General features: G+C 38.2%; 1 protein-coding gene across 5 annotated transcripts in view; it reads left to right on the top strand.

Annotated features, from left to right (window-relative positions):
* inpp4b (inositol polyphosphate-4-phosphatase type II B) overlaps positions 1-23,971 on the top strand; it is a 313,356-nt gene that overhangs the window by 211,747 nt on the left and 77,638 nt on the right. For all 5 annotated transcript variants that reach the window (XM_008111861.3, XM_062980903.1, XM_008111862.3 and 2 more), the window contains 6 exons: positions 882-1,029; positions 7,243-7,373; positions 9,542-9,646; positions 10,198-10,306; positions 18,761-18,938; positions 22,995-23,207. In XM_008111861.3, coding sequence (XP_008110068.1) covers positions 882-1,029; positions 7,243-7,373; positions 9,542-9,646; positions 10,198-10,306; positions 18,761-18,938; positions 22,995-23,207 — 884 coding nt within the window. The remainder of the gene's footprint in view (positions 1-881; positions 1,030-7,242; positions 7,374-9,541; positions 9,647-10,197; positions 10,307-18,760; positions 18,939-22,994; positions 23,208-23,971) is intronic.

The raw sequence follows: 23,971 nt of genomic DNA, 5'->3' as shown, positions 1-23,971 counted from the left end.
GGAAGCCTACTGGTGCTACCACCTGTTCATTATGTTTCACAATATTTCAGAAGTCTATGACTGTTATATGTTATTATCTAGTGTACCAGAAAACATGGGAAACTGAGTGGTTTATTTTCATTTAATGCCGATAAAGTCTTTTGAGTCTCATCAGATCAGTTATGCAGAAATGTAAAAAATATTTATATTTATTATTGTGTGCCTTCAAGTTGTTTCCAGCCTATGGCGACCCTAATGTGAACCTGTCATGTGGTTTTCTTGACAAAGATCTGCTCAATGGAGGTGTACCACTGTCTTGCTCTGAAGCTGGGACAATGTGATTTGCCCAAGGTTACCTATTGGGTTTTCGCAGCTAATAAGGGATTCAAACCCTGATCTTCAGGCATAGTCCAACACTCAAACCATTACACATGGTGGCTCCTATTAGGGTCTTTTAAAGAAATATTCAAGTGAATCCAGTGTACTCAGCTTTGTTATCACCTGGATTTGCAGTGGGAAAAAGATTTCCATTTTTAATATATGGTCATAATAGTATCAGCTGTTTGTTGAGATTCCATTATTTGTTTCTCAGCTAAGTTTTCTTTTATCTTAGGAATCTATGCCAGTCGTCCTGAGCTTTTAATCTTATTGAAACTGAAGTGATAAATCCAGCATTTACTGTACTAAGTAGAATTTAATTGTCTTCTATTTGGGAAGCACAACCTAAGGGGCTCTGCCTTTAATTTGGTGAAATACAAATAATAAATTAAAGGCTGGGTAAATTTATTTGGGGACTTTAGCTTTTGGAACAGGAAGACAAAGACAGAGATAAATGGCTTGAGTAATGAACAGAAATGCAGACCTTAATTAAGCAATGCCATCATTCTTTTTCCCTTTTGCAGTGTTAAAAAACCCGATCTGTAAGTTGTATAGATTCCCCACATCTGACAACAAGTGGATGTGTGTACGAGAACAGATGTCTGAGAGCACTCTTTCTTTTCATATCCCCAAGGAACTCATCAGCCTGCACATAAAGGAGGATATGAGGAGGTAAGGGAAAAACTGTGACAAAATAGAAGTCAGATATAACACTGTTTTTATGACATAAATAATAGAAGTTGATTGAAACCCCTGAATTCCCCGATAGGACTTCAAAGCTGCTGCTTTCTCAGGCCCCTTCTACACTGCCACATAAAATCCAGATTACCTGCTTGGAACTGGATCATATGGCAGTGTGGACTCATATAATCCAGTTCAAAGTACATAAAGTGAATATTCTGCTTTAATAGTCTGGATTATATGGCAGTGTAGATGGTGCTCAGGGATGAGGTGGAAACCAGAAACTGTGTCAGGAGTCTCAGGCCCTTCTACACTGCCATATAACCCAGTTTCTGATTTCGGATTATCTGGCAGTGTAGACTCAGACCCCTTCCACATATCTGAATAAAAACCCACATTATCTGCTTTGAACTGGAATATATGGCAGTGTGGACTCAGATAAACCAGTTCAAAACAGATATTATGGGGTTTTCTACCTTGATATTCTGGGTTATATGGCTATGTGGAAAGGCCCCCATATAATCCAGTTCAAATCAGATAATCTGGGATCAAATACTGGATTATATGGCAATGTATATCCAGCCGCAGAGGAGGAATAAACAGGGGTGCAGTGAATGATTATTAATATGCCAAACTAATAATTATTTACACTCTTTCAGATGAAGAATAGAGAGGCATAACTCAGCTATGTCCTAGAACAGACATCCACAGTAAATAGGCATAGAGATTGAAAATTACAAATTGTGTCCATTAGTTGTAACCTTGATAACTCCAAAGTAATTCTACTGGTTTCACTGGGAATTACTTCCAAGCAGATATTCTTAAAATAACAGTTGTAGTTTGTTGGGCTTTATTGTTACAATTGGTATTTGGATTGAATTGTTTGTTTCCTTTTCACTTGAAAGATAAGAATGTCTATCTCAGCGGCCTTTGATAACGTTGACCATGGTCCTTCTAGGACGCCTTGCCGGGATGGGGCTTGGAGGTACTGTTCTGCAGTGGCTCCGGTCCTTCCTGGAGGGTCGGACACCTGCTTGGCCCCACAACCTTTGTCTTGTGGGGTCCCGCAGGGCTCTGTATTGTCCCCCATGTTGTTTAACATATACGTGAAGCCGCTGGGAGAGATCATCCGGAGTTTCAGGGTGCGGTGTCATCTGTACGCAGATGATGTCCAGCTCTGTCACTCCTTTCCACCTGTCACTAAGGAGGCTGTTCAGGTCCTGAACCAGTGTCTGGCCGCTGTGTCGGACTGGATGTGGGCGAACAAATTGAAATTGAATCCAGACAAGACAGAGGTCCTCCTGGTCAATCGTAAGGCTGAACAGGGAATAGGGTTACAGCCTGTGTTGGACGGGGTTACATTCCCCCTGAAGACACAGGTTCGCAGTCTGGGGGTGATCCTGGACTCATCGTTGAGCCTGGAGCCCCAAGTCTCGGCGGTGGCCAGGGGAGCATTTGCACAATTAAGACTTGTGCGGCAGCTGCGCCTGTTCCTTGGGAGGTCTGACTTGGCCACGGTGGTCCACGCTCTGGTTACATCCCGTTTGGACTACTACAATGCTGTCTACGTGGGGTTGCCTTTAAAGACGGCCCAGAAGCTCCAATTAGTACAATAGGCAGCAGCCAGATTAATAACTGGGGGGGCATACAGGGAGCGTACGACTCCCCTGTTAAGCCAGCTCCACTGGCTGCCGATATGCTACCGAGCCCAATTCAAAGTGCTGGTCTTGACCTATAAAGCCTTAAACGGTTCTGGCCCAATATACTTATCTGAATGTATCTTCTCATATGAGTCAGCTAGATTCCTAAGATCATCTGGAGAGGCCCTGCGCTAGGTCCCACCTGCCTTGCAGGTATGGCTGGTGGGAATGAGGGACAGGGCCTTCTCGGTGGTGGCTCCCCGGCTGTGGAACAGCCTCCCCACAAAAATCTGACAAGCCTCAACCCTTCTGGGTTTCAGAAAGGCCGTGAAAACATGGCTGTGTGCACAAGTTTTTAACAAGTAATACGATAACGTCGACATGGTCCGATTGAAGGCTGAAGCATGAGGTTTTTAGACAAATGGATCTAATTTACATATGTTTTAAATGTTATAATGTATTTTAATGATGTATTTTTATAGTTTTAATGGATGATATGTACTGTTTTTGTTTTATTATTATGTTCTTGGCATTAAATGTTGCCAACTGTTGTAAGCCGCCCTGAGTCCCCCCGGGTGAGAAGGGCAGGGTATAAATGCCGGAAATAAAAAATAATAATAATAAATAGTGGAGATTGTATTGTTGTTTCCAAGTTATGGTGCTCACTCAGGGCCCTTCTACACTGTCATATAATCCAGAATATCAAGGTAGATAGTCCACATTATCTGCTCTAAAGTGGATTATCTGAGTCTGCACTGCCATATAATCCAGTTCAAAGTAGATAATCTGGATTTTATACAGCTGTGTAAAAGGGGCCTAAGATGATACTTTCAGAATGGGTTTGCCCTTGCCTTTTTCTGAGGCTGAGAGAGTATGGTTTGCCCAAGGTCACCCAGTGGATTTCTATGACTGAGCAGAGATTTGAAACCTAGGGCCCTTCCACACAGCCATATAACCCAGAATATCAAGGCAGATAATACACAATATCTGCTTTGAACTGGTTTACCTAAATCCACACTGCCATATAATTCAGTTCAATGTGGATTTTATGCAGCTGTGTGGAAAGGACCCCAGTTTCGTGAGTCGTGGTCCAGCACTCAAACCACTAAACCATGCTACCTCCCATAGTTAATGTACACTACCATTAAACATTGCTAAAGACACCACAATAAAGGTAAAGGTAAAGGTAAAGGTTTTCCCTTGACATTAAGCCTAGTCGTGTCCAACTCTGGGGGTTGGTGTTCATCTCCATTTCTAAGTGGAAGAGCTGGCGTTGTCCGTAGAAACCTCCAAGTTCATGTGGCCGGCATGACTGCATGGAGCACCATTACCTTCCCGTCTATTGATCTACTCACATTTGCATGTTTTCGAACTGTTAGATTTGCAGAAGCTGGGGCTAACAGCGAGGCACCGTAGTTGCAATATATTGGTTATCACAGCTGTTAACAAGACATTTCCATTTATAATTTATAATTTAATGAATTGCCTTAAGAAAACTACAAAGGAGAGGTTATGAACGTCTAAGTGTACATGAGTGACTTTTTTATTAAGATGAAAGAAAACTGCAAGCTTTTTTTCCATATCAAAGTAACTTTGGAATGAAATGCTCGGTTCATTTAGAGCTGAATTCTCTGTTCTATTTATTCTCTCCCTTTATTCCATAACATCTTTTAATATTTGCTTATGAGACAAGAAATACTTTAGGCATATATGCTCATCCTAGTCCACTGGGATATGCCAACCAAGCTGTACATAAAGCCAAAGATATAAATCTAGAGAAGTTATCATAGAAGAGGTGTTTTAAGAAGATACTGAGAGCTGTCACCTTCCATCAGAAATATGTAGATGCTTCCCGGTAGAAGTTAATGAGAACAGCATGCAACGCATCTGTGTTGAAAGAAGGGTTTAGCTCTCATACAAAGAGGATTTTCATAGTTATATGCGAGATTTAGCCACCTGCTCATGATTAAAGATTAACCTCTAAAATGGTTGCTTTCTGAGAAACCTACAAATTTCACTTAAAAACTATTGCTTGAAAATTTCATATAAATCTTGTCTATGGGATTCAGTCAAAGACAGATGCTAGGGATTTTAGAATTAACACAGAGTGCATAAAATTACTTCTTGCACTAAAAAAAAACATAATTATAAAATTGGTACTGTAGCAACTGTCCACACAATTCATACCAGTGATTCTCAACCTGTGGGTCCCCAGATGATTTGGTCTTCAACTCCCAGAAATCCTAACAGCTGGTAAAGTGTCTGGAATTTCTGGGAGTTGTAGGCCAAAAACATTTGGGGACCCACAGGTTGAGAACTACTGCTTTATACCTTCTCTAGCAGAGCAAGGATTTGGACTGCACTGTTTAGCTTTAGACTTTGACATTCACTAGCAACCAGTGTGTCACTTGAATTTGCATTTTCCAGTCCATAGTAGTAAAGACTATCTTTTGTTTCCAAGTTCTCAGGTTCAATCCTACACATCTATAACTTGAAAGGAATGAAATTCCCTTTCTTTACAGGAAATGCAAGCAAGGGTAATGTAATAGTTGGTCATTTTCTTTTGCTTAATACAAACACATGTTCAAAATAGTAGTAATTTCATATCACTTATAGTTTGTGGCAAGATAATAAATTTAAGAATAAAAGGAGTATCTCACAGTTTCAGTGTGCCCAAGTCTCAAATTCTCCAGTTAAACATTTTTTTCTAAGTACAAGTAGTTCCCCAGAGTCCCCGGTGGCACAGTGGGTTAAACCACTGAGCTGCTGAACTTGCTGACCGAAAGGTCAGAGGTTTGAATCTGGGGAGCAGGGTGAGCTCCCAGCTTCTGCCAACCTAGCAGTTCGAAAACATGCAAATGTGAGTAGATCAATAGGTACCACTCCAGCGGGAAGGTAACAGCGCTTCATGCAGTCATGTTGGCCACATGACCTAGGAAGCGTCTGTTGACAACGCCAGCTTAGAAATTAAGATAAGCACCACCCCCCAGAGTCAGACACAATTAGACTTAATATCAAGGGGGAAACCTTTACCTTTACTGCACCACATGGGTATTAACCCTTCCCTATGCTATCCAAAGCTGGAGTTACACTTTAAAAATGTACCTGTTCCCACTAACATACATATTCAACTGAAGATCAAACCTACACAACCTACTTTGTTGGTAACCTGGGGAGTGCCTGTACCTGGTAACATGAAGAGAGACATAGGTGTTTTCCTATAGTGCCACACTCATTATGGATCATCCTCCCTATGCAGGTGCAGTTAACACTGGCATTATATTCTTTTTGCTTCTAGGTCAAACCTTATTTATTTGTCCACGTCATTTAGATTTAGATGAAATATTTGCTTGTTGTGTATTTTCCAGGCTGTATGGCCATGTTCCAGAAGCATTCTCTCCTGACATTTTGCCTACATCTATGGAAGGCATCCTCAGAGGTTGTGAGGTACCTTGCAATCTCTGAGGATGCCTACCATAGATGTGGGCAAAATGTCAAGAAAGAATGCTTCTAGAACATGGCCATACAGCCCAGGAAATGCACAATAACCCAGTGATTCTGGCCATGAAAGCCTTCGGCATGCTTGTAGATTTTCTTACCCCTTTTGAAGAGGATGGCAGTACTTTGATGTGGTTTTTTAGTTTATATTTTATCACATTTTATAAACCACCTTGGTACCTTAAAGAAAATGATTATAAAATTAAAATATTTTGAATAAATTAATTAACTGGTAATTATTAGCAGATTGGTGATCACATACCCCAACAGACACATGAAACAGTATATTACATCCCATGCAGAAAAGTCTAGGCAAATACTATTGTTGATGGTACTAACATCTGCCAAGTGATTCCAAATAATCAATAGAGTTGCATCTCTCTGTTTCTCTTCTCACACATTTCCTAAATGTCTTTTGATGTATGTTTTTCCTCTGTGCAACAATCTCACAATAGTGAGAATTTGAAGGTGGATTAGAATTAACAGTAGCCAATTCAAGAGCTTTCTTTGCTCCTGATCATGAAAGCTTTCATCAGCTCAGGGTTCAAGCAGACATATTACAGAGTGTTCTGTTTCTTGTGTCATCACGTGTGAACAATACAATAGGACAAAAAAACTGTCTGTGGCCATCTTATGTTAAGTATTGTAAAACTGTGACAGTGTCAGCAGTCAAAATAAATTCCGTGTGCTCTTAGACAATACTGACAAATTCTGTTTCCATCATCTTGGCCTCCAAAGGCACAAACAGGGAAGCTTGTAATGTAGTGATGGATTTCCTTTTTCAAATCTCAGTAACTTGGTTGTTTTTCATGACACTGACATTTCCCTTTAACTGATGCAATTGCGAGAGTCAAGATTAACCAGGACATTTATACATTCTGATATGTTGTGTTATTGGGGGGGGGGGGGGGAGAAAACTATTTTCTTAGGCTAATTTTAAAAAATGGATAAGAAGTATTATATAGAGTAGATAAAAAAGATAGAAGTTACTTAGCTGTAACACCTTTTTTTAGTGTTGACGTTTTCAAACAATTGGACTCATGCCATTGTTGTTGTTTTCCTGTAGGAATCAGGAACTTAAAGAACTTGGGGAACTTGCTCCACATTGGGACAATATGCGTAATAGTGTCATTACACACTGTGATCAGATGTTGACTTTCTATCAAAATATGCTTGCAGAACTTGGGAAACATACAGGTATAGGATTCTTGCTTAATAAATGAAATAATGATTAGTTGCATTTTCATTATGCATAATAGTCTGGGATAGACCAGTTCAACTGATGTCTGCTGTTGACCTTAGATATGCACCCTTCACTGCCTATTTCTGTTCCTCTTCTAATACAAGAAGAAATGGATGAGTGAACTAGGTATTCCATAACTTATTTGTATGCAGGATCTCCCTGGTTCCAGGATTTTACACTGAAATAAACAATGGTTCACTCACTCTTTTCTCCAAAATACAACACTCAAACAACTATGTGTCCATCACTTTTTCTCTCCTAAATGTCTATCCCAGGTCATTAAAAGCTGATAGTGTTATGGCTGTACTGCAGAGGTTCTAGAAATTTTCACAAAACTTAAGTGAATTACATTGGTATATATAACTGCAACTTTTGTGACCTGGGATGAAGGACATTGGTTAAATGTGTCATTTTGAATCTGTGTTCTGATTTAGTTGTCTGAAAGTCCATTAATGTCTGGAATTGGCATTTGTTTGGCCCTATCACCTTACCAGTACTCGCATTCATTTTCTGAAAAGGGGAAGTGTCTGCAGTTGCTGCCATCAGGTAAATTTTTTTTTTTAGAAGAGATGATGCGACATTCAGAGATGGCATTTCTGGATGTGTATGGGCAATGCCCTTTCTTTCTTTTAGAGTTAAGCAAAGTTTTTTTTAAAAAATTGTTTCAAATTATTCTAAGTGGCAAAAATGTTATATGGAGTTTGGAGACATTGCCTTTGAGACTACAACTCCCAGAATCTTCCAGCTCACACAGACACTGCCATATGGCCCTAAGTTAATTTCAGGAAGAACTCTCTCATCTATTGCCATGACAAGGCCATCAGTGTTTGTGCAAGGCTGCCTGCCTGCTTCTAAATGAGATAGCTGATGTCATAAAAATGTTCAGTCCAGATGGAGAAGCAAATTCACATCACCCTGTATTTTACAACTGACCACTTCACTACATAAATGTTATTTTCATTGTCTAAATTTACTGTAGTATCACAAAGTTGTACTTGGATATTTTTGAGAAAATTATATTTCAGAAAGTTACTCTTTTTTAAAATGCTTATCCAAAAATCAGATTAGTTCAGAAACAAACAGGGGATTCTTACTCTTAAATAATGGAAATATTACCTCTTCCTGTGCCAAATAGCTGGGGAGCTTATATGGCAGCAAGGCTGTCATCAAGCTGCAGCTGCAAGTTCCTGCCTTTAAGAGAGTTATAACTCAAAACATTACTTTCTGTTTATAATTTTGTATATTTTTCTTTAAAAGCTTCATTAAACTCTGCCCCTTCCTCTTGAGTCATGCCTGTGACTATGTGATCCTCAAGCACTTATTCAACCCAAAATGTGACCATCAGTATCAGAAGGAGTTGACACTTCTGAACTGGTGCATAATGATTACATATTTCATCATAAATATTTCACATATGTAATTTGCTTATTTCCACTGGTCCTATTTTTTACATATTTAGTGGAAGTTTTCTGCATATTTATTTCATGAGTGTACATGCACACTTCACTTTTATCCCCATCCTTCCTTTGAAGAGCTGACAGTTGTAACAAGAGAGTCCTCTGGTGGCTTCAGGTCCATGTATTTCTAGCCAGACTGAAGTGTATTTGGCTTAAGAGAATTACCTTATTTTGAGGTTGCTTCATCTGTGATGTAAAAAAAAACTGCAGGCATTCAGTACCAGAAATTATATTTGCCCTGACTGAACATGTAGGTCACAAAGTAATTCACATTCCTTTTCTTGGTGGGTTTAAAAGCTTAGATTAAGGCTTGTGGCACTGAAGCTGATCATTACAAATTTAAAATTGTTTTCCACAGATTTGCTGGATGAGTCATTACATTTGTTCTATTTAGCGAATTTTTCCCCCTTGGTTTTTTTAAAAAAATACATACAACAGAAGTCCAGGCATTCAACTTCATTGCTGACACACCTGCAATCATCACCTGCTTTTAAGTTACATACTGAGATAATCAACAAGCCACTGTTTTCTTAATGCACAGTAACACAATAATACAAGTAAATTAAAGTATTGGCAACATGGTGATTTTATTCTGCCATGTTAACTGAGAAAAAATACATATTGAATATCTTCAGGTAATTATTTTTTAAAACTTTGTTTTCCAGGTTCTTCCTTTAAATCAAGTTGTAGTAAAGGAGAAAAAACTCTAGAATTTGTCCCAATCAATCTACATCTGCAAAGAATGTACGTGCATAGTCCTCGATTGAAAGGTAAACTATAATCTGATTAGGAATTTGATTCAGGTTCTGTTGCAAAACCTTGTTAAGTGACTGATTTGCTTTCAAAATGTTAAGAACTCATCCAATTATTATCTAGAACTGGTGTCAAAAAGGGGATGTGTCAAGGTAGTAATGGAAAGAAAAAGAAGGAGGCATGTAATAGAATAATCTGGGAAGGAGAATGTACTGAATTGTCAATAATATTGTGCCACACTAAGTCATGTTAGTAAAGAACTATTGCTGTTTACATGGGCTTAAAGTCACAGGTTGCTCTGGATTCTTGGAAATTTGTAGTAGCCAATGACTTTTGTAAACACAGTTCAAGTTCGTGTCAATCCAAAGCAGCTGTGTGCATTGAGTAGCCACCATGGAACTGATTTCACCTCTTTGGGAATAAAGGCTCGTTTAGATGTGGCTCTAGTTTAGCATTTTGAATTGAGAGACAAGTGTTTCCAATAAGGAACACTGTTATAAATTGGCAGTGTTTCCTTAGATCTTCACATAGGTGTTCAAATATCAATATTCGTCTCTTCCTATTTCAGATGTTCTTTATGATGTCATCACAGTAGGAGCCCCCGCAGCGCATTTTCAGGGATTTAAAAATGGTGGTCTTCAGAAACTATTGAACAAATTTGAAGCAGAAAGACGGAAGTAAGTTGTTCTCAGTAATTCACTATGAAAGTAAGCATATCTCAGTACTCCCTGTTATTTAACAATATATATAAAAATTGTATAAAGGATTGTGAGTTGGATGCAATAATATTAACAGCACATGTACTTAGATAAACAGTATTTTCAATAAATACACAAGGTATGCAAGTGACTATTGCTAAGTATCAATGGAATCACAGGAAAGCTAGTTTCATCATTATACTCAAGACCTGGCTCTTTACTAGAGCTTTTAATCTATGTTAATTTTATCAATATTTGTATGTATGTATTTTTATCCTTTACAATTTTATCTTGTTAATCGCCTAGAACATTGTGGATGGAGGGCGATTAATAAGTAATTAAATGATGATGATGATGCTGATGATATTCATTGGGCCACAGTAAAAAGTGTTGGATGAGAACTTGAAAGATCCAGGCTCAAGTTTTTACTGAACAATGAAACTCACTGAGCGACCCTGAACCAGTCACTCTTCCCCTCAGCCTAATTTCCAGAGTTATTTGGTGGAGAAGAGTAATGTGTATGGTCAAGGAGGGCCATGAATATAAAAGCAGTAATAGAAAAATGAGTAGCAATTGAGGTTATAATGTGAAATATAAACATACAGTTGTGCACTTGGATAATAATGATAATCGCAATAAGACTTTATATGTAACCCCCGCTAACTCCCCAAGTGGGCTTGGGGCAAATAACAATGCCATAATAAACAAACAGGAGACAAATCCAATCAAAAACAGTAAATAAAACAACCTCAATATAAATTTATAATAACTAACCAAAAAGTAACCAAAAATTAAAAGACTTAAATAAACATGTTATATCACATCACACACATTACCACATCATAAAGTCTAGACAGCTAAAATACATTAGAAGTATAGAGTGGTTTGTGGCAACTATGTAAATGATGGAACTAAATCTAGCATTTTTAATTTAAAATCTTTCACATACAGGAAAGCATACATGCAACCTGTATAATAGTGCTGTAATGATTTGAATTTGGTGATCGAGATGCAAACGACAATGTGAGAAGGGCATCTTGAAATTCAGTATACAAGATATTTCTCATTTTTACAGCAGAAGCTCACCTTGCAGAGAAGCTTATGTAAAAATCGGTGCACATAATTTTCATAATTTGCATAAGTTCAAATGGGAGTTCATCTAGGGTTAGATTTTATGAACTGCTCTGTGAAGTAATTAGGATTCAAACTGTAAATGGCCATTACTGTCACAATCCACATAAGAAATCGTGGATAAGAAATGTTTGTTCAGTTTACATTTGAACTACGTAGGTTCTTTCAACCAATAAGTGAACTGAAACTCCCCCTTAGAAATTTGCAATACACAGATTTTCCCTAAGCTGTCCATTGGAACTTTACATTTTCTAAAAGAAAACAAAACTGCATAATTGCAAAGAAGGTGCAAACCAGAAATACATATATCAGAAAATATAAATTATTCCAGTGAATCAAATTAGGAAACTTATGTGTAAAAATAGATATTTAGGTAAAATTGCATTTAAAATGCGTGCATTCGGAGAAGATTTTACAGAATTACATGACATGTTTTCCTGTGAAATTTAAATATCATCGTCCAAGCCTGGATTTAAAACAGGTAAATTTCCAAAGTTTAGGGCTTTGGAAAAATGGTGAACTGAACAATTTAAATTAGTAGATTTGTCTAATCCTTAGGAGAAAACACAATTTACCTTAAAATAAACATAAAACTTATGGTCATTCCTAAGGTTTTGTTTTTAATTTCAAACAGAAATAATCAACAGAATCTTTGCTCCTTGGATCTTTAGACTTTAATAAAGTTTTCATCAATTGAATTGTATAACAGTAGTATGTTTGTTTTCCCTGAATACCAGCAAAGTCACACTGGTGATTTCATAGGGGTCCATTACAACATCCGAATTGAGTTTATTTTCTAAATATGGATTCTAACAAAATATTTGTGATTACCATATATTATAATAGAATGGTTGTCGATACTGTTGAAATTACTTATTTTCAAACTTAATCTTAGAGAGACATTATCAAATAGCAATTTAAGCTCACATGTGTAATGGATAAGAATGCAGAAAACTGCAGGGGATTAATTAAACCTATATCTGTTGGCAAAATATAAAAGAATTAGAATTTCAGACATCGAGGAAGTTCTCATGTGCACACTCTCATGAGCCTGCTTAATGGCACGTATAGTCACATACATCTTTGTCCCTCTTGCTTCCTTTACGTCTCTTCCACAGTGGGAGTCCCACGGATAAATTAATGTGAGGAAAACTTAGCAAAACCAATGGATTTTTTTAAAAGTTTCATTACTTCTTTCTTTTTCACAAAATTTTCTTTAGAAATAGAAAATAAATAATAATAATAATAATAATAATAATAATAATACCACCTCACCCTCCCTCTCCCCAAATAATCTCAACATAGTCAATCTCATGTTAATAGTCTTCCTGAGTAGTAGAATGAAACAGAATAATTTCTAAGGCTCTAAATTAAGAAAATTATTTCACCATGGCAGTGATTACTTGTTGTTTTTTTACGTATACAGATTTATTGAGCAGCTGAAAGATGCTTTGAGACCATTTAACATTTTCCAGAGCCATGTTTTACACTGAGAACTCCTCCCTGAAATCTGGATTGGCAAAAACAATGTTGATATATCAGAATGTAATGTGAATAGTTTAAAAAATGGCAGCTGTTCACTGTATGAAATTTGAAAGAGTAGAGGAGATTACCTTCCCAGGTAGTCTGTGGATGAATGAGAGATGGGTGGGTAGATCTCTCAAACAGTTTAGATAAGTACTCTCATAACATATGTTCTTTTAAAATATTAAATACACACAGATGTTACACAGTGAGAAAAACACAATGACAGCAATTGATACTTTGCATCTTTTTTGCCTCCATTGTGAGTGTCCAGACATTACTATATCTGAAGTTCTCCCTAGATGAATGCTATGTTTCTGTATGAATAGATTTTATAAAAATAGCCTTAAAATGCCAAATAGCCCAATCATTTCCTATTTAAACATCTTAAAATTTGAATACTTGAGAAGGTGTGAGTGGAATGTGGATGTTAACTCAACACATCCAGTTTAACTATCATCATAAGGTGGCCACTAAGGTAACCCCAAGTTGATAAAGGTGACTCCAGATGCATTCCAGAGTTAGGGGTGGAAAACCACACCTGTTTCACCTGGTACATCTACCACTACATTGTGTAGCACTGCCCCCTTTTTTCTCCCTTCCGTTTTTTTTACCCCTTCCCCCTCCCCCCACCCACCTGAAAATTCAATAAATTCAATAAAAATTATTTCAAAAAAAGAAGTAGATGGAGTCTGATGGTTAACTAGTGGGCATTCTAAAATCAGTATACTCTTGTTCAGCCACAGACAGATAATTAGGCAAGATGCTCTGGGAATGTTCTGTGGGGATGTTTAGATCAATTCATTGGTTGGCACAAAAGGAAGGAGCAGGCGTAATATGTCTCAGGTTCACAACTTTCCTTTCCCCTTTATATAAAACATAAAACATTTTGCAAACACGGCACAGTGCTAGTACTGTACAAATATGACAAATCATCAAAGCAGACTGATTTATTTCTCTTAAACATTAAGAAATGTAATTCTTAAGTTACTAAAGGTAAAGGTTTCCCTTGACGTCGTGTCCGACTCTGGGGGTTGGTGCTCATCTCCATTTCTAAGCCAAAGAGCCGGTGTTGTCCGTAGACACCTCCAAGGTCATGTGGACTCCATGACTGCATGGAGCACTGTTACCTTCCCACTGGAGTGGTACCTATTGATCTCACATTTGCATGTTTTCGAACTGCTAGGTTGGCAGAAGCTGGGGCTAACAGCGGATTCAAACCTGCGACCTTTTAGTCCAAAAGTTCAGCAGCTCAGTGCCTTAACACACTGTGCCACCAGGGGCACCAATTCTTCAGTTAGTTTGTTAAAATGTGTTAAAACTATTCACCTAAAGTTGTTGGGAATTAATTTAAGAAATTAGCAATAAAATATCAACAAAATAAAGAATTTAAATTTGTAGGTCAATTAATATTAACAAATTGTTTTCCAAGCTCTTCAGAGATTTTGCATAATCACTAATGTTCCCAGATTTGAAAAAAGAGGCACCTGAAATATACAACCCATTCTCTACCATTTCGTTCATTATTTTTAAAAGATGCATATAGTATCTACAATAAAAAAATAACGTGACAGGTAGGAATCAAATTGATTTATATTGTCCTGAGGTTTTGTTGGCAGTAGCCTTCAAAATGTACACAAAGAACACACACTAAAATTGTCCAAGCTTGGTCTTAATTTGTTCCACACTGCAAATACTGTATATAGAATGTTCCATCTTGTAAATTGAAAGATTCTTCTTTTCAGCTAAAGTGGATGAAAGCCTAGATTATTATTATTTTTAAGACCAGATTGTAGAGCAACATGTATTTGATGGGCTGTAAGTTAAATTGATGCTGCGTTCCAGTGCTTAAAATGTCCATAAATCATTCTCAGAATACACCAAAGACTTGCATTCTCATTCAAAAGCTAATCAGAGGAGATGTGTTAAAGCAAAAATACACAGGCTTGTTATTATGAGGTTTTTAATGCCCCATTACAAACTCTCAAAGAAACCAGAACTGTCCCCAAAGGCATATTACAAAAATAAAGGACAAAACCAATAAACAGAATATTCAGCATTGACTTGGGTTCAGGTCCCCTTTCCTTTATGCCTTACGTAAGTCACTTGCTGACAATCTGTTAAATTGGTAGAAGTCATAAATTATTTTCTTCTATCAATGTTTTAATTCCAGAGTATGAACAACAATACTATTATTAACATCATTAATTATTCAATATCTTCATTAAAATATTGATTTAAAATAATATCATTTTATAGTGGATAATTTTGTTATTTTTTAATAGTAATGTAAAATAAAAAATACTTTAATTGTTGCTGCAAGATATAATCCGCTCAGTAGTTTAATGAACTAATCTAATTAAACTTTTGATCACTTATTTTCTTAAGGGTTTTGATCAGCAAAGGCAAAATTTAGCCAATGGGACTTTAAAGTATGCTTGTTGATTATTTTTAAACTAATATTAGTTTTGATTTATTACTGTAATATATTGCAGAGTTTATTTATGACTTTTTACAGAAAGAACAAAATGAATCAAAACATTAACGCAGGGTTTCCTTCTTGCAATGGTCATGTCCAGACTTAAATTTCTAGCTGACCAAAATGTAGTTTAGCTTATTCAAGGAGTGACCATTAGGCAATTGAAAAGCTGTAGGAAGAGTAGAACATGCATTAAATTAAATCAAGGATCCTGCAGGTCAGAATTCTTGGCGGTTTCTTATTCACATGACCATCATATGTCAACGTTGAATTGATGGCAAATAACAACAAAGTATTGGGACCATACATTCCCTCTTCTCCTTACCTTTGGAGGTAATTTAACTTCTTCGTTGGTAAATGGAAAATAATTCACATTTTCTCATTTTGGATATATCAAGAATTATAGCTTATATTAGTGATGAACTACCATTGTTGCCGTGGCTATTGAAGTAGAATATAGGTCTATAATAGTATAGTGTAAAATGACTGATGACAACTGATGATTGGTGTTCTTGAAGGCCCATGTTTCAAAGCTGGTCCTTCACCATAGCACAAACTGTGTGTTATGCATTTATGTGGGATAGAGAGATAGAAGAGTATTAATGTATTATATAGTATGTAAAATTGGTGGGTTCATGACTTAGGGCCCATCCAGACAGGCCCATATCCTAGGACCTGTCTCACTTTTTACCGTTGATGTCCAAACAATGCCTCCGGTAAAAACGCATTAATTCAGCACAAACCAAGGTTCCCCTGATTTATTACGAATTAATTAAATATCCCATTAGATTTGAGTCTTCCTGAAAGGTCTGGGCCTAATGGAGTATTGGGCCTGTGGGACTCAATTCCTGGAAGTCCTGGGACTAACCAGGGGTTGAGCCCCCCAGCCATATTGCTTATTTAGGCTTTCAAAAGAGAGAGGAGCGGGATGGCACCCACCCCCTCGCCCCCAGCCTCCCATTTATTCCTAAAAGTTAATTAAAACATACCTGGATGCCATAACTTTCCTCCTCACGCCCTCCTGGTGCAAAGGAAAACTGTGCCAGAAAAGTGGGGGGGGGGGGAGGGAGGTTATGGTGGCCAGGTACGTTTTACTTAATTTGGGGGACAAAATTGGGGGTTCTGCGATGGCTGCATGCCATCCGTATTTTAATCGGGATGGCATGTAGCCTCTTCCACCCACCCCTGAGATAGCCTAGGTTTTTGGAGAGCAGTGGGCACTGAAACCTGCAGTGAAGCAGATTTTTAAAACCTGCTCTGACACGGATTTTGGTCCTGTCTGGAAGCACCGTTGGTTTTTTGTATGAAGCTCCTCCCAACTCCATTTCTACAGTATGTAAACACCAAGAATTATCATAAGAAACTTCAACCATTGTCAAGTGATAACAATTTAACTCATTTACACAGGTCACTCACTAGTGAAATTTACTTCTCAGAATCACAGAATCATATAGTTGGAAGAAACTGCAAGAGCCACCTAGACCAACCCCTGGCCATAGCATATTAGGAAATCTATGCAGTGAAGGTTACTCAATATAACAATACATGACTTACTTGAATTGTATTGTGAAATATGTAGTGTGGAATTTGAATGCTCTGACTTAGACACATTAAATTTAAAGTAACCTAGTAAGAAAGGTTATTTGAAATCATGTGCACATGTGAGATTAATGGCAACACTGACATTCTAAACTCCAAAAGGGAGAAAAAACTTTTTACCCAGAGGATATAATTATAGACTCTCTGAATATAGTATATCTTTAGTTATAGGCTGCATATATCAAGAGGATTTTTAAACAATATGAATAAGATTATATTCAGGAGCTATCACATTATCCTTGATTTTTTTTCTGTTATAAATAACTGAGCATTGAACTATTATATCCGTACTCACTCCAGTGAAAACCTTCTCTGTCAGCTTTATTCACAAACCTATTCTTCAATTATTCATTTCTTATGTATGTGAAGATTAGCAGCTTAAACTCTTGTTTTCAAAAGTGGGACTAGAATTTACTTTCACAATGACCTTGAACACACAGGCCTTGTATCAAGCTTCATTGTATTTGTGTGAAAATATATGTGTGTGAAAATAAGTAAGAGGGGATATATTTAAAATATATGCTTTCAGAACATGTGAATTGCTTTAATGTTAACATTAGTTGTGCTACTTTTTAAAATGCTAAATATTTTCTGGTATGCAGTACGAACAAAGAAGCTTGTAGGATTAAATGTGAGGGTTGCCAGTTTGCAGTGACTGGCAGCTCACATATGCTTTCAAATATAGTTGGCCATCACCTTTCATGGGGGTTAGGGGCACAGGATCCCCATACGACCACCAGCACCGTCACTTCAGCTGTTCCATCAGCTCCTTTTCTTCTCTTCTCTATTCCTGTTTCCTTGTATATGAGACTTTTCAATGATTTGTGATTTGGCTAGGAAGAATTCAGTGAGTTCTATTCTGAATGGCAACTACATCACCATGAGCATCACGGCAGCATTGTATAGACACAGCTGGGTGATGATTAATGTATGTATGATTAAGTGCATGAGAACCAGCCTGGTTGGACTAAGATTTCAGGAAATGAGGGTTGGAATATATGCAAGGCTATGAAAACCCATTGGGTCATCTTACTCAAGTCACATACTCTTTGCAGACCACACACAAATTAGGAATGGAAAAATAAAGCCACAAATTTATTTTGTTACAGCTAAATGTGCGGGTTGACTTGAACGTGTGTCTACTAGACATCGACCAACTCACAATTGAGCCAATGATCAGTAACAATCCTCTTTAGTGCATTAGCCAGAATGTAAAAAATGAGATTAGGCAGATAGAACAAGGCAAAGGACAAAAGTGGGATAGAGAGGCCGAGGAGAAATGTATTTATGCCACTCATGGCTACATAAATATCTGTTTTCTTCAACACAGCAATAAAATTCAAAGATGTCTAAATGTTTTGTTTGTTTTGTTGTAATAGTGCAACCTACAGTAGTTCATTCAAAAAACTTCAGGGGGTAATTAGTTTCACCAGTGCTGCCTGGAGTGTTCATCAAAGGAAAGGTTACAATTTCTTACCGTTTCGGCAAGGTCTATTTTCTAGCCTTTAGCAAGTTGGGTTTTAAAATTATGAACATAAATGTGTTTTAGTGAACTTTAGAATACCTTTTCCTATTAATTATTGTGCCAGTGAGAGCCTTTGCATACAGATAATGACTTGCCATCTAGCCCTTAAACTTGGTTAACATTTGACTTTATAAAATATATATATTCCTTCATCTCTGCATTTCTCATTCTGCAGTACTGGATACCAATGTATTTACTATTCACCTGAAAACACAACTAAGGCAAAAGAAGTTCTCAGTAACATCAATCATCTCCAGCCTCTCATATCAAGCCACGCAGACCTGCTGCTTAATTCTGCAAGGCAGCACTTGCCAGACAGCTTGAAGAATTCGTTAAAGATGCTTTCAGAAACGGTAAGATTCAAAAATGGTCCCTGCAGTGGCAGCTAGAACTACCAGATCCCCAGCTGCTACTGCACTCAGCATAAATTAGTTTCCTTTGTATGAGGAAATGTTAAATTTTTCTGGAGGCTACAAGCTTCCGGATACTGCCATAGGAAAGTGACATTGCCTTTCTAATAAATTTAAATGTAGGTGTTGTGATGTGCAAACTTACAGCACGTCAATAATGACAGCTATCAACTAAATGCAGCCTTCTTCTGGTCTTCTTTGGAAGATTTTCAGATATTTGTGTAGGTCATAAACATGGAGAGTAGAACATTTATGTCAACATATTTTTATGTTTCTTTATATGTAAACTGTAAAACTACCAAAATATATGATTATTATTTTTGAGGCATAATGAACTCTTATTTTTTAAGGAATAATTCTTAGTATATGTAGACATTTTTGCTACTGCTATATGGCAGTGGTTCTCAACCTGGGGTCCCCAGGTGTTTTTGGCTTACAACTCCCAAAATCTCCAGTCAGATTACCAACTGTTAAGATTTCTGGGAGTTGAAGGCCAAAACATCGGGGCACCCACAGGTTGAGAACCACTGATATATGGTAAAGGACTTTCTCATAAAATCTTGAGCATCACTTTGTTTGTGTGCAATAGAACAGTACAATATTGCAGGGGGGGGGGCATAACTTTGGTGGAAGTTTTTACTCTTGTGGCAGTGGTACTATAGCTAACTAAGTAATTGCTAAAGCTATATTTAAAGAAACTAGTACTATGCAAAATAAGGCAATGGTATCCCACTCCTGAAGCCTTTTGCTATGACACTTCTTTTAGAGATAATCCAAAATGAGACAAGAGATAGTGCTGAAGATGAGACCATATATATTACAATTCTTCTAAAATAAATAGTACTTATTATTTCTGTTTCAGAATATTTCTGGTATCTTTCACACAGGCCCAAAACCATGGCAAATTGCAGATTAACCTGAGGCATCCAAACGATGCCTCAAATTAATCCAGATTAATCCAGAGTAAACTGGGATTTCTCAATTTACTCTGGATTAAAAAGACACACCTGAAAAGATCCAGTCCTTACTGCAAGGGCCTTAGGGGATTGATTCTTGGGCCGCCTTCCATGATCCTGGTGGACAATCCCCATTGCCATCCCATTCTTTGGGTTCTAAGAGCCTGAAGGAGTGGAATGGCACTCCCACCCTCCCCTCCGAGCCCCCCATTTTCACTCTAAACTTACTAGAGTGGCCTGGCTGCATCCTCAGGCCCCTTGGAGTAAGCTTGTGACATGATGTGTCAGGAGCTTTCTCCAAGGGGTCTGAGGATGCAGCCAGGCCCATCCAGTAAGTTTGGAGTGAAAACGGGGGGGGGGGGGGGGGAGTTGGGGGCTGCCTAGATGCCCTCCCGGGTGGACCTCTAGTCGACCCGGGAGTGCATGTAGCTACCCATTATGCATCCTGGGGTTTGGGGCTTTTGTGTGGTCTCGATCTCAAGACTTAAATTTCTCTCAAGATTTTAGTCTGTGAGGAAGGGCCCTCTGTGAAGTCTTAGTTGATTACTAATTTCTCCTTTTTCCAAAAGATGTATTTATGCTTCCTTTTCTTAGCTCTTGACAGCCTCTTCTGTCAGTTATTTCTTGGAACCATAATTTTCTAGAATGATAGTTCTTCTATGTAGTCTCACACATATGGGCCTTGTACGCAAGTGCAAGACAGCTTGGAACCTCACAGAAACACTCAGCAGGGCTACCTCCTCTATTCACGAGTGGCCGTTACATTCACAGGAGGCCGTCACCATCTTCTGTCAATGGGGGACGCCACAAGTAGATCTTTTCACTTCCCCTTTCAATGCACAGTGTCCCCTCTTTTGTTCGTGTCACCAAGCAAGACACGATCAGGATTGTCTTGGCGATGCTTTCCTGTTCACATGGTATCTGGGGCTCCTTTATGCCCATTGATTCCAAAGGTGATGGCAAAGATCCTTGTAGACAGAACAGACTGCATCCTCATCATGCTCTAGTGGCCTCAGCAACCATGGTTCACCCCACTGATACAAGCCTTCAGGGGTAACTTTCACCGCTTCTTCTGCAGACTGGATCTCCTAATATGCCAGACTGGGAAGGTGTCTCACCCAGACATCCTCACCATCCATCTCATGGCATGGAGGCTATGGCCCAAAGCCTTCTCTCCCCTTCAGTAGAACTTGTCATTGTTGCCGTCCATAAGCCTCCCACGAAGCGGTCATACACTTATAAGTGGTAACCCTTTGGCTTCCCCGACTACCATAATTCTTGATTTCCTCGGGTCTCTTCCTAAGTGGGTTCTTTCCCTGTCTTCCCTGAATGTTATCTGGCCATCATTTCCTGGTACCAGCAGAAAGTAGGGCATTCCTCCTGTTTTTAAGACCCCCTCATTAAGTTCTTTTTAAAAGGTTACAAGAGCATTAATCCACCAATCTGTCCTCCATCTCCAGGGTGGAGTTTGGAGCTTGTGCTTTCCCAGCAGCCCATTTGAACCTTTGGCATCAACAGATCTTGCCTACCTGCCATGGAAAACAGAATTCCTTGTTGCCATTACATCAGCAAAGTGAGTGAGTGAGCTCTGTGCTCTCAAAGTGGATCCCCCTTATCTTTGTTTTCACGAGGACAAGGTAGTCCCCCGTACTGACATTGCATTTTTGCCAAAAGTCGTGTCCCAGGTTGACATGTGTCAGAACATAGTTCTACCGGCTTTTTTTTTTTCAGAATCTCATTTCCCCTCTGGAATGCTCTCTCCATATGCTTGTTGTCAGATGGGTTTTGGCGTTTATGTGGTCTATACCCATCCTCACAGAAAGTCCCCCGGGCTCTTTCTGAAATATTGCCAGGATGCCTTCAGCAGTCCAGTTTCCTCCCAACGGTTTTCTTCCTAGATCACCTCCACCATCCAGCTCACTTATCAGCTTTCTGGCAGATCCCCTCCACAACAGCTCAGGGGGCATTCGGCCAGAGCTATTGCAACCTCTTAAGCTTTCTTACGAGGAGTGCCTCTTGAGGACATTTGCAGGGCAGTGATGTGGTCGATTCCACTCACCTTTGTGTCTCACTACAAGCTGGATGAATTCTCCAGGAGATACAGTGCCCTTGCTAGAGTGGTGCTTTTTTCTTCCATGACATGACTCCCCTCCTCCAAGTTGTGTAACTTGCTAGTCACTCATATGTGTGATTTCACAGAGACCATGAAGAAGAATGGATTGTTTGCCTGCAACCATGTTTCTTCGAGTGGTCATCTGTGAATTTTGCACATCCCTTCCCATCCTCCCCACTGCTCATCATGCCTCAGTTCATTTAAGCTGTTGCTACAGCAGCTGAAGAACTGATGTGTTCGCCCCTACAGCTGGCTATATACTTGGGAATGTGTGGGGCTAACACCAGAAGGTTTTTAAGATCTCTCGAGAATTCCGACCTGTCTTGCACTTGCATATAAGACCCATATGTGCGAATTTCACAGATGACCACTAGAAGAAACATGGTTATAGGTAAGCAACCCATTTATTCAGATGATACATTTTGTATCTTTTCATTAACTTGCTAGATTTTTGAAAACATCTGTGCATGTAAGAAACTCATTCAGCAAATGTTTGTAGATAAAATGTATTAGCTAGGAGCAACCAAAGTTATTTATTTTGATTTGTGTTTACTTGCAATTTTTGTAATCCTCTTCTGATTCTCAAAAGCAATTAGAATGTAATGTAAAACACAAAAGAGAAGAGGTTTTTAACTATAGAAACAGCCTTCTATCATTCTGTTTTGCAAGTTGTGTAATTTATACCAAATTCCTATGCAGATGGAGTGGAAGGTAAACTACATTAAATTGACTATTTCCAGGATATGTTTGTACATAATCCTGCTGTAAAACGTACAATAATGTCTCACCAGTACAAGTTTAGATGTGTTATCTAAACACACTGTATTTTATTCCTTAGTTCTGGGGGCCATTGTGACTGTTTCTAATGATACTGTAAATTATATGTACATTTCTGGCATGTTGTTGACTGCACACTCTTTTTCATTCTAGACAGAGTTATTTGTGCATGCATTTAAGGATCAACTGATCAGAAGTGCCCTTCTAGCTCTATACACAGCTCGTCCAGGCTGTGTCCTAAAAAAGCCAACAGTGCCAAGGAGTAATGTTGAAGACAATAGTGATCAGCCTATTCAGGACCATCCTGTTCAGATCAAGAGACAAGATTCTATTCCCCACCATTCAGAATATGATGAAGAAGAGTGGGTAAGCTTCAGAATTACGTTATTGGCTCTCAGAAATCCTGTGCTACAGGCATGCAGTCACAAATTGTCAATTATTTGTACCTTTCTATGTTTTTCATTGTTTGAAAAAAGGCTCTCAAGGGCCACCCATGTTAGTCAATTGCAATAACAAACAGAAACAAATTTATTGTACACAGACAGCACATATATTGTAATGTACATTTATTCGCAGAATAAAACACACTTCAGGGTTTATGCCCCAATAAAGGCAGTAACATTTAGTATGCAACATGAATGTCCTTTTTGGTTTATTTAGGAGGTAAAATATTGGTTGCAAAAAAAATTACAGTCTGTGTTTTTCTATTTATTTTCTGCATTAAGATGTTAAAATAGAATGTTGGAAACATGATTTGGCTTCTGTTGGACAAAATTCTGCTTCTAAATGGCTCTTTCAGTGTGCATTTGAACAGCCATCAATATGATAGACCCTTATCTCAGACACTTTGCCTCCTAGCACTTTGTTTCCCTTCCTATTTACCCGATTTCACATTATTTCAGCCGACTCTTTGACGCTGTTCATGCACTTTATTAAAAGGCCTTGAAATCATGTATCTTCTTAGGCCCAACCCCCTTTTACCCATAGTGGTTGATGTTTGTATTATTACTTCACTTGCTTGGTTATTATATGTTTTATTGTATGTAATGTTTTAATCGACCGTTTTATTTTATTGTTGTATCTTTGTTTTTAGTTTTTAGTTTTTGACATGTGTTTTAAACTTTGTTCTG

Source organism: Anolis carolinensis, chromosome 5 (assembly GCF_035594765.1).
Source record: "Anolis carolinensis isolate JA03-04 chromosome 5, rAnoCar3.1.pri, whole genome shotgun sequence".
Lineage (NCBI taxonomy): Eukaryota > Metazoa > Chordata > Lepidosauria > Squamata > Dactyloidae > Anolis > Anolis carolinensis.
The sequence above is the reverse complement of the archived record's forward strand: the minus strand, read 5'-3'. Positions and strand labels throughout refer to the sequence as shown.